Source organism: Aulonocara stuartgranti (assembly GCF_965226115.1).
Source record: "Aulonocara stuartgranti genome assembly, chromosome: 16".
NCBI lineage: Eukaryota > Metazoa > Chordata > Actinopteri > Cichliformes > Cichlidae > Aulonocara > Aulonocara stuartgranti.
In genome coordinates this window covers 27,594,504-27,611,007 of record NC_138952.1, presented here as the reverse complement: position 1 = coordinate 27,611,007, position 16,504 = coordinate 27,594,504, and the positions used below count along the sequence as shown (strand labels likewise).

Genomic DNA, 16,504 nt, shown 5'->3' with positions numbered 1-16,504 from the left:
CTCTGTCCTTTCCTGACTCCCCCTCCTCAGAGCAGGGCTGGGGTGTGAAAGTGGGGGTGAACAGGAGAGATGCATGTTTGACTGTTTCATGTTATTGTATTTGAGCTGCTTACAACACAGAGTGTTTGTAAAAGGGCTTGGCACTGTTGACTGGAAACTGTATATTCAAAGATGTGGACAAATTTGTCATTTGTCATTGAAACAATGCTTCATTTCTCCTGAAAAATGGTTCAGTTAAAAGCAGTTATCAAATATATACCTGTATTATCTTTGGGATGTAATAGAGTACAATTATCAAAACAAATGCTGCTGTACGGCCTATTTGTAGGCAAAAACATGCAACTGTAGTTTGATATCATTGTGTACAGTGAACATGGATGAGAGAAAGCAAAGGAGAGAGCTGGTTGAGGAGTTCTATAGATAGCAATGTTAAAGACAAAGGCCATAAGACAATCTCCAAGCAGCTTCATGTTCTTGTGACCAAAGTTGACAATAGTATTGCAAATTAGAAGGTTAATGAGACTGTGGTCAACCTCCTGGGACTCAAGAGGAAATGCAAGACCAGGTTGATCAGAAGCATGGTCTGGATGATTGAACAAGAGCAACGAAATCATCCAAAACCAACGAACCAGTGTGTTCTGATCACACCATCTGTTTAATTTTGAACACTAATGAACATCAAAAACAGGAATGCACCAAAATGCATGCTGATGAGCCCAAAAGCTTCTGGGAGGATGTCCTTTTGTCAGATGAGATGAAACTGGAGCCTTTGACCTTTCAGATGAGCTCTGTGTTTACAGAAGGAAAAAATTAAAGAACACCATGCCTACTCTGAAAACTGGAGCTTGGAGACGCTGGCCTTCAAAGCTGAGACAGCTTGAGCAGTTGCTGCAAAAGGTGGTCCTACAAAATATTCTCCCGAGAACCAGCCTATACATTTATGTCACACTGTGGACATTTGGTTTTGGTCTATATCTTTTGACTTATTTGAGCTATCCTACTAAGTCCTGATGTACTAAATAGAGGACATCCTGGGCTTTCCACTGATATCTCATGTGTTTGGGTGGCCTCTTTTAGCTCCAAAGTGGAAGGAAATCCCCATAAAAGTTCAATGGTTCTCCGGAAGATATTAAATTAAGGGTACCATCTTTGGTGTCCATGCTAAATATGGAAAAATATTAAGGGGATACCATTAGTTACAAGAGTTTGTCTTTTAAATGATGAAGTGTATCTAAAGATTTGTCCACACTTGTACTTTAGAGCGAAAATAACTAAACACATAATTGGCCAAAACAGTCCTGAGAGCTGACCAATCAATCCTACTTTGAGTCAAATCCTAAGTTAAATTCTCCCATTGATTTTAACCAATTTGTTTTAAATGCAGAAATATGTGTATTAAAGTAGCTGAGCTAAATCTCAACACAGAGCACATTAACTGGCATTTGCTCATATTCATTGTAATTATCTTTCACTTAATGATGTGCCTCATTTACTATAAAAACACCGCTCACACCGGCTTTTTCAGTTTAACAAACTACAGCGCAGAAATCAGACTAAACAAAGTGGATCAAAGGAAGAGAAAGCACAGCTGCCTCAAAGGCAAAATGATGTGCTTGGAGTCCAACTAAATCTTAAATGTGGTCTGGCCCCTGTGCTGCGATTTTGTGACCCAATACGGTTTGAATGTGGTGCACCAGTTGTAGGTCACGGTCTGCTGCTGTCACCTACGACTCAGATGTTTCTGTCAACATCCCTGAGTCACGGAAACAAGCAGCAACCGGACCATTTGTCAAGTCCAAGCGAGCTGCTGCTGCTGCTGCTGTGTTAAGGACACATCTTAAAAAACAACATGACCTTTTCATAATGCCTCCAGAGGAAAGAGCATCCCCGTGTGTGGAAAGATGCTATTTATGCCTTATATCACAAGCAATGACTGAATCTTATTAAGGGGTTATTTCCACAAAGACATTGTGCCCCCTCCAAAAACACTGGTTGTGAGGTACATCACAGTAGTGGAATGGGGGCACTAAATGCTTTCCTAAAACCCAAAGCATGTTTACAGTGGACCTGTTAGGCTTTTCCTTATTTTCTGTCTTTTATTTATTGTTACAAAAGTTCATGCCTATATTAAACATGTAAAGTTTGAAAGCCATAGCTGTACAAGTTATGGCTGTACGTCAAAAGCTCAGGCTTCTGTCTGCTCTAAATGATCCATTTCACACACTTTTTTTCTACACTAACCTGTGTATGATATCACAGAGAGGACCTATCCCTTTTATAATACAGTACTGTCCCTGACCACAGACGCTGCACGCACCTGCTGTTCAACCCTAAAACATTAAATTGAACTATGAATAATGCAAAACTTCACTATCAGAGGCCAAAGTTAAAAAAAATGCAGAGCTGGAAATGAGCAGAAAAAGGCTTTAATATTCATGCGTGAGGCTGCTTCCAAATCCCCTCGCTGCAGAAAGAGTGGCTGCTCTGTCCAAACCAAACTCACAGACGAGCAGCAGAATAAAGAGGTAATAAAGTTTATAACACATGATTATGTAGCAGTAAGAAACACATATTTTTAAAAAGGTCTTTGTTAACAACACCTGTAAGAAGAGGCTGTGGAAATTGTTTCACAGTAAAACAGAGCTGTAGTATTAAGTGACGATTTCATAGGAGCAGCTGGGCTTATCAACAGTTTCTGTGTATTAACACACTGTACTTTACATGTGATGTTAGGGCTGCTCAATTAATCAAATTTTAATCTAAATTACGATCTGGGCTTTCAATGATCATTAAAAATGACTGAGCCGATTATTAGCACCTCCCTCGTGCTTTACTCTCGCGCTGCTCCGTGTGGCAAATCGAGCGCACCTCTCTGCATTTCGAACACGCGTCACAACAATTAAGAGGACCCGAGGGAAGCTCGGAAAGCTAAGCAGAAGTTATTTGGAGAGGAGAGTGACTGCCGTTGGTTGAAAAGAGAGGTAAAAAAAAACCTTCAGTGGTTGGAAACATTATGGGTTCGTGGAGTCAGACGTGTGTAAACTTTGCTACGGTGTCGTGCTGCACCACAGAGCAACACTGCAAAGTTCACTAAACATAGATGTTTACATTTTTAATTTATTTTTTATATTGCAAACATTTGCACTGTTATCAGTATTATTTTTTGACAATCTTTAAAGCCATTATTCAACACATTGTTATTGTTAAATAAATATCGTCAAATAATCGAGATCTCAATTTCAGTGAAAATAATCGTGATTATCATTTTTGCCATAATCGAGCAGCCCTATGTGATGTGTTTTCAAAGTGTTCCTGAATTCTTTTTTGAGCAGTGTATTAAAGGATTTCTTGTAAACCTAAGATTCCTTAAAAGCACTAAGTGGAATAATCCCTAATGTTTCTGCTTGACAGCTGTTTAAAGTGGAGATGAAAGGATAGAACAATGAATTTCTGTCAGCCAGTAAAATTACAGCAAGTACAATGCAAGTAAAGAAGAAAAACAAAAACAGGTCCACATATTTACTGAAGTATCGAAAAACACATTTACAGGGTTGTCTGTGAAGGTTCTCAGTCATCCAGGTCATCGTAGTCAAAGGAGCTTGCAAAGAAAAGCGTCCGGACTTCTTTAAGTTGCTTGAAGACGTTTCACCTCTCATCCGCGATTTACGGATTGGTTGGTTTATGACACCAACTCTCTGCCATCTATAATCCAGTTTTGAGTTCCCTCCCCAGACGCCTGAACGCCCACTCACATCCTGGGCCATCTGACCTCAGGAATTCGCATGATAAGGTGGGGCCAGGTTTCACAATGAGCTCACCCAAAACCCTGGCTGATTGGGACCCACACCCAGTTTCACACCTTGGCTCAGGCGATTAGAGGATCATCAGGGGGTCCTTTTGTCCCTCTGTGGGGGGAAACTCCCACTAGGTTTATATCTGGGACTCTCCACCATTTGACCTTAGAACTGAAGAAGCTTCTCGGATGAGAGGTGAAACGTCTTCAAGCAACTTAAAGAAGTCCAGACGCTTTTCTTTGCAAGCTCCTTTGACATTTACAGGGTTATTAATACATCTTTAGATCAAGCTTCATGTGCGATAGAATGGGTGCAGAAGTTTCCGTGCACTGCAACAGCCTAACGTTGGATTTGTAGGCTATGAAAGGCAACCACAGTGGACTCTTTAAAATAAGGGGATGCAACTGAAATAAAATGGACATCTGGCTATACATCTAACATTTGTGCATGCTTTTGGAATAATCATCTGAGTGACAATGACCTGGAACAGAGCTAGTTCTCAATGTCTATTTTTAGCTTAGGCTCAGTTCACGCAGTTCACACATCACTGTGCGATCTGCACAAAACTCCCATCCTTACAGTTAACGACGCACAGTCAACTGTAAACCAAATACCAGAAAATGATATTAAAGTTTCATTTTTTATAAATAATATTTAAAAAAAAAAAAAACTATTAATGGAAAAATACAACAACAAAAATAAAACACACTATCTCCCACTGTTCCAGCTGTTAGAGTGAAGTGTTGACAATCACTCATTTGCTTGTGTGACACTTACATCGAGCAGTGTGTGTAGATGCTGGTCCTGGAAAACACTGTGGAGGAAATCTAAATCTTTTTCACTGCAGTCCGTCAAAGCGTGGATCTCCTCTAAACTGTCCAACACCTGAGACACAGCACCTGCAAAGCACGCACGTCAGAAGTCCATCAGTCACTCAGCAAATCTGCACAGCTCTCAAGCGCCAAAACAGTTTCTCAGTTATTCAGCCTGGTTCGATTAGGTCTGTCACAATAATGACCTCCATTTCTTTTCAATACTGTTCTACAGTTCAGTTCCTCAGCCACCAAAACTTTGGCCGATTTAAATTTAGCACATCTCTACTTTAAGATCATCAGGGCTGTCTGTGTGAACTCGTCCCTCAGCGTGAGATTATCGTAGTGGGCAGTTGCACAGCTCATTTAGAGAAAATATCTATTTCAAAAACAGAATCTAATTTAGTTTCTTCTACTTATCAGAGTTACAAGACTTAAGTTGAATTTACTACACAGCGCACAATGCATACATGTGCAATGGGACAGAACAAGCCTTAGAGGAGGGGCACAAGAAGATTTTTTAAAAAGAGACTAATTTGATATCAGGTAAGGTTGTGATCACTCCTCATACACGGGCAATGACCTCTAAACTGTTATAACAGCTCCTGTGTTTAAGTGTGGGTTTGTAATATAAAAATAACTACACTTCAGGGATCGTGCCAGAATAAACAGCAGGACTGGCACTACCATTCCAGGACACAACATCTAATCGTTTATTGTAGGTGGCATAAAATGGCCACAACAAACTTGCTTTTAACAGTTAAATGTGAAACAACATATCAAATAGCAAAGGCAGTTATGGTGACAGGGCTACACAAACTACTACAAAGCACAGCACAGAGAGAACAAACAGGTACCTACGTTCTGCTGCTAGCAGTCCTAGCATGTGGGAAGCATTAAGAAAAATACACAAAAAATGAAAACATTGGCATTGTGCATATGCTGCCATCAACATTTAAACATTCAGAAGCAGTTGCTTCACAAGTGCCTCTGAGATTAACACTGATAAACTGGAAATGATTTGTGTTTTCAGTTGCTGGAATCTGTATGAGACTTAATCTTCATAAAGAGATACTCAGTAGATCCTCTGATTACAGCTCTTGTCTTTGGTGTATATTTAAGAGCTTGTTGCACAAACTTTCTTGTAACAACCTGCACAGGGCCTTACAGAGAAAGGAGAACTCAAACATGAAAAAAAGAGGAAGGAAATTAGACGGAGAACGTGTGATTATTTAGCCAAAAAGACAACAAAGAAGAGTTTGACTTCTGTGTCTTTGTCTACCTGAGGATGTGGGATCATCGGAGAAGTCTTGGAGTTCCTCGGGTGGATCTCCGTAGAAGGAGTTGAACTTGTGACTGGACACTGCAGCTAGCACGGCCCCCTGAAACCACAGCAGGAACATGAGCACGTGCATCTGTGGCCACAGCTACGTATATCATCAATACACACTGAGATGATATCATGAACAGAAGTCTTGAATATTACAATATGATATTGTAATATTAAACCTTGAGCTTCCTCCTGGCGTTGAACTTTCTCAGCTGCTCCACGGTTTCCGGCAGGTGGATTTTGTAGGCATACCGATCCCTCTCCTTAGAAAGAAAACACAGAGAGGAAAATTGCTTACACGAGCTTAAACTGACTTCTTACACTGGGATGATTCTACTGAGTTCTGCTGAGCCATGTTTGGCACTGTCATTATAGCATGGACCATTTATTGGACACTACACTTTGAAAGCAGTGGGCTTTTACCAGTCAGAGAAGGTCAAATGAAAAAGGGTGTGTTAAAGGACATGCATTATGTATGGACTAAATAATTCATTCACACCTGAAATTAAAATGTTGTCTGTACCTGGAGGACAAGGAACAAAACCCCCCAAACTGTTATGCAGATATAAATGGTAGTAAAATCCACTGGGATCAAAGCAAGACCAGCTAACCCACAGATCACACAATCTGTACAGTGTTCATACTCTGAGGAAATAAAGAATCCACCTGGGAAGATGAAGGCTTGTCCATGTTCTCTTGCAAATCTAATAAAAATTGTCCAATAATTTAATTTTGTACTCTTGAAATTTTCCCAGACTCGTGGTGGACAGTCTCTTTATTCCAAACATTTCCTCGCCCAAAACTAGCACTTACATTACCCACAATGCACTGCAACAGAAAGTTCAGTTAAAGGCTAAAGCATGAATTAAAGTAATGTGGTTGCAGTCAAACCTTAGGCTTTCAAGAAAGCCACATGTTGCAGCAATGTGGCCTGTTACAGCTTCGATCACTTCTATGTTGCAATATGTTATGATGCTTGCTGCTCTATTAACATATGCACTCTGTTCTTCTTTTCTATGTTTCATTGACATCTACAGGAAGCGGTGCCTGAGGAAAGCGGGGAGGATCATCAAGGACTCCAGTCACCCCAGCCATAAACTGTTCAGACTACTTCCATCAGGAAGGAGGTTCTGCAGCATCCGGTCCCGTACCAGCAGACTGAGAGACAGCTTCTTCCATCAGGCCATCAGACTGCTGAACACGTCATAGACACCTCACCTTCACTACTGGAACTTTAACATTATGCACTCCATACTGTACAGTAATGCCACTGTTCTGCACATGTCTCAACTCTGTATATTTTTATATATTTTATTTATTGTTTACTCTATTTAATTTGTAAAATATGTGTACACACACACACACACACACACACACACACACACACACACACACACACACACACACACACGTAGAAAAATATTTAGTATACACATCCAGAAATGCATATACTATTATATATTGTACATATATTTATTAGTTTCAGATGTAGCCATTCTTGTATTTTGCTTGTTTACATTATTGTATTTTGCACAACTCTGTTGCTTGTGAAGCTCGCACACAAGAATTTCACTCACATGTGCTGTACCAATGTACCTGCACATGTGATGTGACAATGAAAGTGATTTGATTTGATTTGATTTGATTTGAAAACTCTACGTGTGATGGCAGATGCACAGCAGGAGCAGATCGCTGAACTGAGAGTAATTAAATGTCTTCAACATCTTACGACAGACTTTGGAGGGTATAAGTGGCAAAATGTGGCTGGATGTTTTCTGATGCAACTTCCAAAAAGAACTCTTCAGGTGTAAAAACCTATGTGCATTTTAAAATCTATATTCCAGATTATATGTGGAAACAGGTTAAAGGTACAAGTAAACAAGGTAAGGTAAGGTAAGGTAACTTTATTTATACCTAAAGGCAAGGTAAATTTGCTTTACAGAAAAATGACAGCATTTGACATCCCTTTAAAAACACACATACCTAGTAAATATATAAAACTCACTGTGACACATACTTTAATATTTCGAATCAAAAACAGTTCTTATTTAATTCAGTGACAGCAACGGGGACAAAGCTATTTTTATAACGCTTTGTCCTGCATCTTGGAAATAGAAACCTCCGTCCTGAGGGAAGAAGCTGAAATTCACCCCTTAGAGGATGGGAACCATTTTTAAGGATTGATAAAGCCATCCTCTGTACCTGCTTAGAGTACAGGGAGGCTAAACAAGACTGTGGCTCACCTATCAGACGACTGGACCATCTCACTATCTGATTTAGAGAGTTTTTCTCTGTGACAGAGGTCTGACCAAACCATGCCACCAAACAAAAGGATAAAACAGACTCAATAAAAGAACGATAAAACAAAGTTAAAATTTTTTGGTCAATGTGGAAATGAACAAGTTTCCTAAGGCAATAAAGGTGCTGGTGACCCTTTTTACAAACTGATTTGCAATTTTGATCAAAGTTCAGTTTTTCATTGATTATGGTCCCAAGATATTTATATGATTGTACTTGCTCTATTTTCTGACCTTTAATTAAAGTGACTCCGTGCCCATTTTGTTGTTTCCTAAAATCAACAACCATGTCTTTTGTTTTAGATATGTTCAGCTGGAGATAAGACTCCTCACACCACTGAACAAAGTCATCAATGACTGGACCGTGGTTAATTTCACCCTCTTTCAGTAAGCTGACAATAACAGAGTCATCTGCATATTTAATAATGACCCTGTTTTCATGTCTGCCCTGACACATGTTTGTATAGAGAGTGAATAATAAGGGCGATAGGACGCAGCCTTGAGGAGAACCTGTGGAGGAGAACACTGGGTCAGACAGAACCCCATTTATTCTCACTCTTTGTGACCTGTCAGTTAGAAAATCTAAAATCCAGCCCACCAGGTTTTTCCTGATTTCAAACTGTTCTAAAAGTCTTTTAATTAAAATATGGGGCTGTATTGTATTAAAAGCCGAAGAAAAATCAATGAAAAGAAGTCTTGCAAAAGTCCCTTTACTCTCTACATGTTTAAGAATTAGATTTAGTAAAGTCAAAAGTGCGTCCTCCACTCCTCTGTTGGGCCTGTATGCAAACTGCATTGGATCCAGCTGACCTTCAGTCTCTTTCATAATCACATTTCTGATGATTTTTTCAAAGACTTTCATGACAACTGAAGTGAGGGCAACAGGCCTGAAGTCGTTTAGAATTTTTGGACGACTAGATTTAGGGACAGGAACCACGACTGCTTCTTTCCAAAGAGAGGGCACATGTTGTGTTTGCAAGGATTTGTTAAAAATAACCTGAAATATAGGACTGAGTTCATCAGCACAAGATTTAATTAGGCGGCCACTAATATTATCAGGACCCTGGCTCTTATTCACATTGACTGTATGAAAGGCCTTTTTAACATCGCTGAGTTCAATGATAAAGTGCTGAGTATCTCTCAGTTTCTGTTTCAGTTCCAAAATATCCTCGCTAAAATCAGAAGAACTAAAACGAGCATAAAACATGTTTAAAGCATTTGCAAAATCTCTGTCTGAATTAAAACCATCTAAAATGACCTGACTGCTGCTCTGGGGATTTTGAAACCCTGCTATGGTTTTCATACAAGTCCAGGCAGACCCCAAATTTTTTGCAGCAAATTTGCTTTCAAGAAGGTTTTTGTAGCTCTGTTTTGCTTTCAAGATCTCGATTTTCATTTCCTTGGTGGCTGTCTGAAAATCGGTAACAGCCCCCTCTTTAAAGGCCTGTCTCTTTTTCCTTAAACAGGATTTGACACTTTTAGTGACCCATGGCTTATTGTTAGCGCTAAACAAACGCTGTAGCATGTTTATCAGGTACTGTTCTGATGAGAACAATAAATCACACAAAGTAACATCACTTGCAGGCAGGCTGCTGCAAACAAAAACGTTATGCCAGAACCTTATTAAGTAACGTGGTTCTGGCTAATTAGCCACATGGCGCTGCCTCACAGTGTTTGTGTTGCCGTCAGGCTGTCAGAAAGCTGCAGTGGGAGTTTTGCCACATTTTTGGTTCTCTGCCTCTGATGTAATTTGGTAAAAAGAAGAATTCAGGTTAGGTTTCATGGACTGCACAACTGTGTGGGTTTGTGTGACATTCTGTTAAAAAGGGGAACGCAATCAACACTAAACAGAGTCTTGCACTGCTCCAGCTCGATCTCTCAGACAAACACTGATGTGTCTAAACTTTAGCAAATCAGGGACACCTATAACGGAGTAAAGTGCAACGCTGAAAGTAGGGGTGTCCTTTAAAACTCAGAGATTTGATTGATGTGTCAGACCACTTCCAGATGAATTCCAAGTCCCTTGGCAGAATTGTCAAGAAATCATTTTTAAGTACCCCTCCATCCCTGCCCACAGAAGAAGACACAATAAAAGCTTCCTCTGACAACACATGACAAGTGCCAACACCACTGAGCTGGCACTTCCTGTCATTGCTTTCCTGCTTGAATAGCTGACTGATCATTGCGTGTCAACTTCAGGCGACGTGGCATTAGTATTCCACTTGTGTCAAAAAAAGGCTAAAAGTTTTACAGAAGTCAAAACTTTGGATACATGTCAGTGCACGCTTACTATTCCTCAAAGGGATAAAATGGAGCCCAGCATAATGGTCAAACTATATCAGATTTGACACAAAGACTTTAAGATCTCACAACACCAACCACCATGGGATGTTTCTCAGTGCCCTGCAGTACCTTGAGCCAGGGGTGGTTAAGAGCCTCGTAGACTGTGATTCTCTCGGCGGGATCCAGCATCAGCATACGCCTCACCAAGTCCTTAGCGCTCTCTGAGATGTGATTCCACTGGCGGGGATTCATCTACACACACAAAAATACCAAAACAGGAATATGAAATCATAAGTGTCATGTTGGCATCGTCCATTTGTCCCTGTGCTATACATACAGCAGTCTCTGGGGATAATAAATGAAGCCAAATACTGCAATCCCTCCAGTGGCCATTTATGTGGGGTGTGATAGTATATATAAATATATATATATATATATATATATATATACACACACACACACACACACACACACACACAACTGAATTATATATATATATATAATTCAGTTGTATTTGTATTGCCCAGTATCTCATAAAGGTTTAGGTTGCTTCACAGGCATAAAAAACATTTTAAGAAACAGGTGAATAGTCCAACAGATAGAAGTTAAAGGCCAAAATCATATTCAGTGGTATTCGTATTATTATGCACAACTTGACAACAGTTCCAGGTTAAAAGAAGTTGGGTGTTTGGTACAGGATTAGTTTCCATAAAAATAATTTAATTCCATTTTATTTGTATAGCGCCAAATTACAGCAACAGTCGCCTTTATTTTGTAAGGTAAAGACCCTACAATAGTACAGAGAAACGTTCAACAATCAGATGATGCCCTATAAGCAATCATCATATGATTGTTGGGTTATTCTCTGTATGTATTATTGTAGGGTCTACCTGACAATATAAAGGGTCATGAGGCCATGTTGTTGTGATTTGGCACTGTATAAATACAACTGAATTGAACTGAATTAAATTGAAGCAATCACTTGGCAATAGCGGGAAGGAAAAACTCCCTTTTAACAGGAAGACACCTTCAGCAGACCCAGCCATCTGCTCCATCCAGTATTAATAATGCTGTTATTAAAGAGAATGTGTAATGAATGTTAGTATTAATGCTCTTGAGCAGTTTAATAGGAGACTGAACTTTGAAACATCTACCAGATAAGGCATGAATCCACCTCTACAGTGTTTGCTCTTAATGTGGTGATTCTTGTCTTTGTAGGATTTATAAGGAACACACAGCGGCGCTCAGACTGTGGCCGCACTTTGAATAGACCCTGACCTTGTATTTGCCCTTGCAGATGGCTTCAAACAGACGTTCCTTGGTGCCATAAAAAGGGAGACACCCCGAGAGGAGGATGAAGAGGATAACGCCACAGCCCCACACGTCCACGGGTTTACCATACGGCTCTCTCTTCACCACCTCTGGGGCCATAAAGTGGGGAGTTCCTACGCGACCTGGAGTTACAAACAGAGCGTGCAAGTCAGGTAACAGTTCCAAAATAATAACATTTTGACAATAAAACACGCACAGCGAAACTTCCTTGTTGGTTCCCCAGTCATTTCGATTCTTATGTTTGCTGAAATTGAAAAGGAAGTAGTTCAAGTTTTATTTCCTTTGTTTTTCCCTAATTACCAACTACCAGAAAGTAATGTCTCACAATCAAGTGAAAAGAGGAAATGATACTTTACTTTGGGTGACTTCCTATTTTGATGCAAACTAGGAAGCGCACGGTTTTCATCCAGGTTTAAAACTAAGACAGTTTCTAATGTGCAGCGTTCTTACATTTCTTACAAGTTCTCAGTAGCTGATACTGTCTACTACTTTATCTGTCCTTTATTAGAGTGAAACTAAAATTATGATGTTATCCCAAGTTAGTTGCAGCAATTTAAATGCTGCAAAACTGTTTAATTACTTTGGTTTCAACAGTCAAACAGGCCAGCTGAGCAGTGCATTTCTCTCCAAGTAAAGACTTTTAATTTAAAATGAATTAATTTAAAAGGTTTAAGAAATTCTACAACTGTTAAGACTGTGAGTCTTTTAGACATCTGCATTTGACAGATGCTGAACAAAATCTGACCCATAAAACGGGTACTTCATTTGTACGGGACATCAGTTACTGTGCATGGGAGTTACTACTGACTCAGAAATAACTGAAATAACCAGCACAAAAACCAATGTCTGGTCAGAATTAGCAACAGCACCAACACACTGATTCCAAATCAGCAAGATGTGGTTGTGATCAGCAGTCTATAAAGGAAGTTGCCAGTATACCTCCTGACAAAGGAAGCCTCCCTCTGCCATGAGCACTCCCACACATGGAAAGTTTGAGCTTTACTCAGACTTGATTTTCTTTTTCTAGCTGAGGTATGGTACACAATGTTTTCACCAAGTTGATACCTTAAGCGTAGTGTGTACAGATTGACGATGAATTCTTAAAAAGCAAAAATTATTAAATTTCCATGTGACAGCTCTCCATTTAAAAGTCAAGTCGGCTGTCAGTTTCTGGCATCATTGAACAAACACTGATACCATCTTAACACAGTGTCATGAGTGTTAAACTGTATTAAGTGCTCTTGACCGAAAGTGGAATTCTGCACCTCCTCCTGTGTTTTAAGGCTTTAGGGCTGTGACTGGGTACACTTTCAGGTTGGATCAGGTGAGGTAGCCTAAAAAGAGAGGTTGCTTTTAAGCAAACAAACAATTGCATCCTATCTCTTTTCATAAAAGCCTTTAACTTGAAATTTAGAGGAAAATATCACAAAGTCAAGAAAAGATGTGAAGGAAAGGACTTTCAGCTCCTGACTGAAATTACCCAGGTTGCCTGAAAGCACGATGTGCTGAAAGTATGATCTCCTAAAGATGCACCACGGAAATCCATGTGTTCTCAATGTGTTGTCTTTTGCAAGCTATTTAGCTCCCCCATTACTCATTTAGCATTCATTCATTTCAATTCATTCATTACAACTTAAAAATATCATTATTATATTAACAAATATTACCCACTCTGCAGTCCCCTCATATTTTTGTGCTTTAACTAACATCATTAAGATGAAAACACTTTAAATCTCGCCTTTATTAAAGCATTTAGGATCTCTGAAGTGAAATTAATTCTAAATAACACCAAAATGAGGAGAAAACTATATAAATTGAGTTATAATCACTATCCATCCATCCATTCGCTTCCGCTTCTCCTTCAGGGTCGCGGGGGGGCGCTGGAGCCTATCCCAGCTGTCATAGGGCGAGAGGCAGGGTACACCCTGGACAGGTCGCCAGTCTGTTGCAGGGGCTAACACACAGAGACAGACAACCATTCACACTCACATTCACTCGCACATTCACACCTAGTGGCAATTTGGATTATCCAATTAGCCTATCCCCACAAGCTGCATGTCTTTGGACGGTGGGAGGAAGCCGGAGTACCCGGAGGGAACCCACACAAACACGGGGAGAACATGCAAACTCCACACAGAAAGACCCCGGCCTGATGGTGGAATTGAACTCAGGACCTTCTTGCTGTGCGGCAACAGTGCTAACCACCGTGTAGGGCTGCTCGATTATGGCAAAAATGATAATCACGATTATTTTCACTGAAATTGAGATCTCGATTATTTGACGATATTTATTTAACCCTTAAGACCTACCATAGAACCAAGTCCGCCAGAGCTTATATTATTTTTTTACATGTTGTAGTGCCATTTGTGGGAGCATTTCAAGTTGCTATACAACTGTTATAGCCCATATTTTAATAATATGTATGCATTAAGTCCACAGTAATTACATTAATTGCAAAAAAAGTGCAATAAACTACAAAAAAATTGAAAATCGTTTTTTGTATTTTGTACATATATTTCTACTTGGAGAAATATAAGAGGTTTATCCCTCAAAGCTTTAAATACAAAAAAGTTGCAAGAAATAGTTTACAACAACAGGAAATTTATTTTGAGTGTCTTCATAGTTTTATTTTGGAGATACACCAATTTTTATATACTGCAGGAAAAACGAAAAAACAATCCTATGATGCAAATTTGCAAAGAAAACAGCATGTGCATCAAAATAAACTATTTCCAGCAGTGCAATTTGAGTTCTAAGCATCCCAGCAACTATTCAGAAAAGTCAAACATGACCAGTATAGGTTTAAGGCCTACAAGTAAAAAACTACAATTTCCGCAAAAATGACATCACTTCCGGTTTCGGCCAGGAAATGGCGGACATGTGATAGTGTCTGTTTCACTGTGGGAAGTGTTACGAACAGCTGATCGGATCGGCAAAGCGTGTTTCTGGAATATTATGTTTTTGTTCCTGCAAGCACTTTTTATGCAATTTTTGCAAAGCTATATGTGGAACGAAACCGTGACCGAGGACAAGCTGATGGCATCAGATGTAAGTACAACTCCTCCGGTTTCATATGCAAAACAAATTATTGCGCTAGCTTACGCGTTCAGGTTCTACAGGGATTTAAAAAATAGTTACACAAAACGGAGCGTGCTGCTCTGACGGCTTTAAAGGGTTACAATGACTTTAAAAAAATAATATAAAATAGTGTGCAACACCACTGAAGTTTTTTTTAACCTGTCTTTTCAACCAACAGCAGTCACTCTCCTCTCCAAATAACTTCTGCTTAGCTTTCCGAGCTTCCCTCGGGTCCTCTTAATCAGCGGTCTCCAACCTTTTTTGCGCCACGGACCGGTTTATGCCCGACAATATTTTCACGGACCGGCCTTTAAGGTGTCGCGGATAAATGAGGGAGGGGCTAATAATCGGCTCAGTCATTTTTAATGATCGTTGAAAGCCCAGATCGTAATCGTGATTAAAATTCGATTAATTGAGCAGCCCTACCACCGTGGCACCGTGCTGCCAAGAGTTATAATCACTATAATCATTAATTCACTCTGATAAACCCACCTTACAAAGTGTTTCACACAGGACACAACTAATGAAGCTCCATAATCTTTACAAATCATCTGTGGGTTTAACAGCTGTTGAGATTTAAAAAAATATCCACATATTAGCGATGCATAAGAGTAACACAGTAATACAGAATTGACTTGCCAACATCGCCTTTCCTTATATAAAGAACGCTCCAGAGTATCCTCTGCTCAAGAACATGAAGGAGGCGCTAAAATATCTTGTATCTTATACTACAGCATCTTGGTCATTTCACTTTTGCTCACTGACTATTTCACTCCAACCAAAGTCTTCTTTACCAGTGAGATGTGGTAGCTTAATGACTTAAAGGCATGACTTTCACCCAGGGGAGTGCACTGTCTCTGTGAATGGTCATTGGGGCTCAGGACAGGTTTCTGCCTGTTGTAGTTTTAAGTTGTTCATTTATGAACTGGAATCCATGAATAAACAATTCAAATGGTTTCCAGCTTGTAATTGTTTCCAGTCAGCCAAATTGGAAGCAAAAAATATGTCCAGTAAACTTTTGGCAGATCCTATTAATGATGTACTGATGAATGTACACGCTCAGTTATCATGAATATCATATTCTATAATTTCAAGTAAAGTATTTATATATAATATGCTGGGAAAGTCACTCTAAATTATATCGATATGCGTCATAACTATGTGTTTTTCTCAGTTCTTCTTTATGTCACAAGAGTCATAAACCCTGTGTCCCTTATGTCACAAGTGTTTAAATGGTGTCTTCAACAATAAGTTCAATTATGGAGCAGAGACGTGTTCTGTCTCTTTGATCCCATCTTAGTGGAACTTTTCCCACAAGTCAGAAAAAATAAAAATCTCCCTAAACAAATGGTGACAAGGCATGCAGGGAGAATCCCGCTGTGTTGTGGTGTTTACTGTACCTCCTGCCACCAGTCCTGACTCTCCGAGCTGGATCGCCACTCCGAACCCGCCCAGCTTCACTGGAGCCGAGTTCTCTTTAGATGCCAGCAACACGCAGTGAGGCTGAGAATGAGAGAATGGAGAAGGAAACAGAGATTTTAGCAAATTAAAGAGTGAAATTCTCCTATAAATAACAGA

General features: G+C 39.7%; 1 protein-coding gene across 20 annotated transcripts in view; it reads right to left on the bottom strand.

The window, feature by feature from the left end:
- caska (calcium/calmodulin-dependent serine protein kinase a) overlaps positions 1-16,504 on the bottom strand; it is a 161,575-nt gene that overhangs the window by 40,680 nt on the left and 104,391 nt on the right. For 13 of the 20 annotated variants that reach the window (XM_082509342.1, XM_082509331.1, XM_082509346.1 and 10 more), the window contains exons 6-12: positions 16,327-16,429; positions 11,795-11,970; positions 10,646-10,768; positions 6,116-6,199; positions 5,889-5,988; positions 5,468-5,485; positions 4,572-4,693 (exon numbers count right to left, since the gene is read on the bottom strand). In XM_082509342.1, the coding sequence (XP_082365468.1) occupies positions 4,572-4,693; positions 5,468-5,485; positions 5,889-5,988; positions 6,116-6,199; positions 10,646-10,768; positions 11,795-11,970; positions 16,327-16,429 (726 nt within the window). The remainder of the gene's footprint in view (positions 1-4,571; positions 4,694-5,467; positions 5,486-5,888; positions 5,989-6,115; positions 6,200-10,645; positions 10,769-11,794; positions 11,971-16,326; positions 16,430-16,504) is intronic. The other 7 variants (XM_082509344.1, XM_082509349.1, XM_082509347.1 and 4 more) reach the window with 1 other exon arrangement.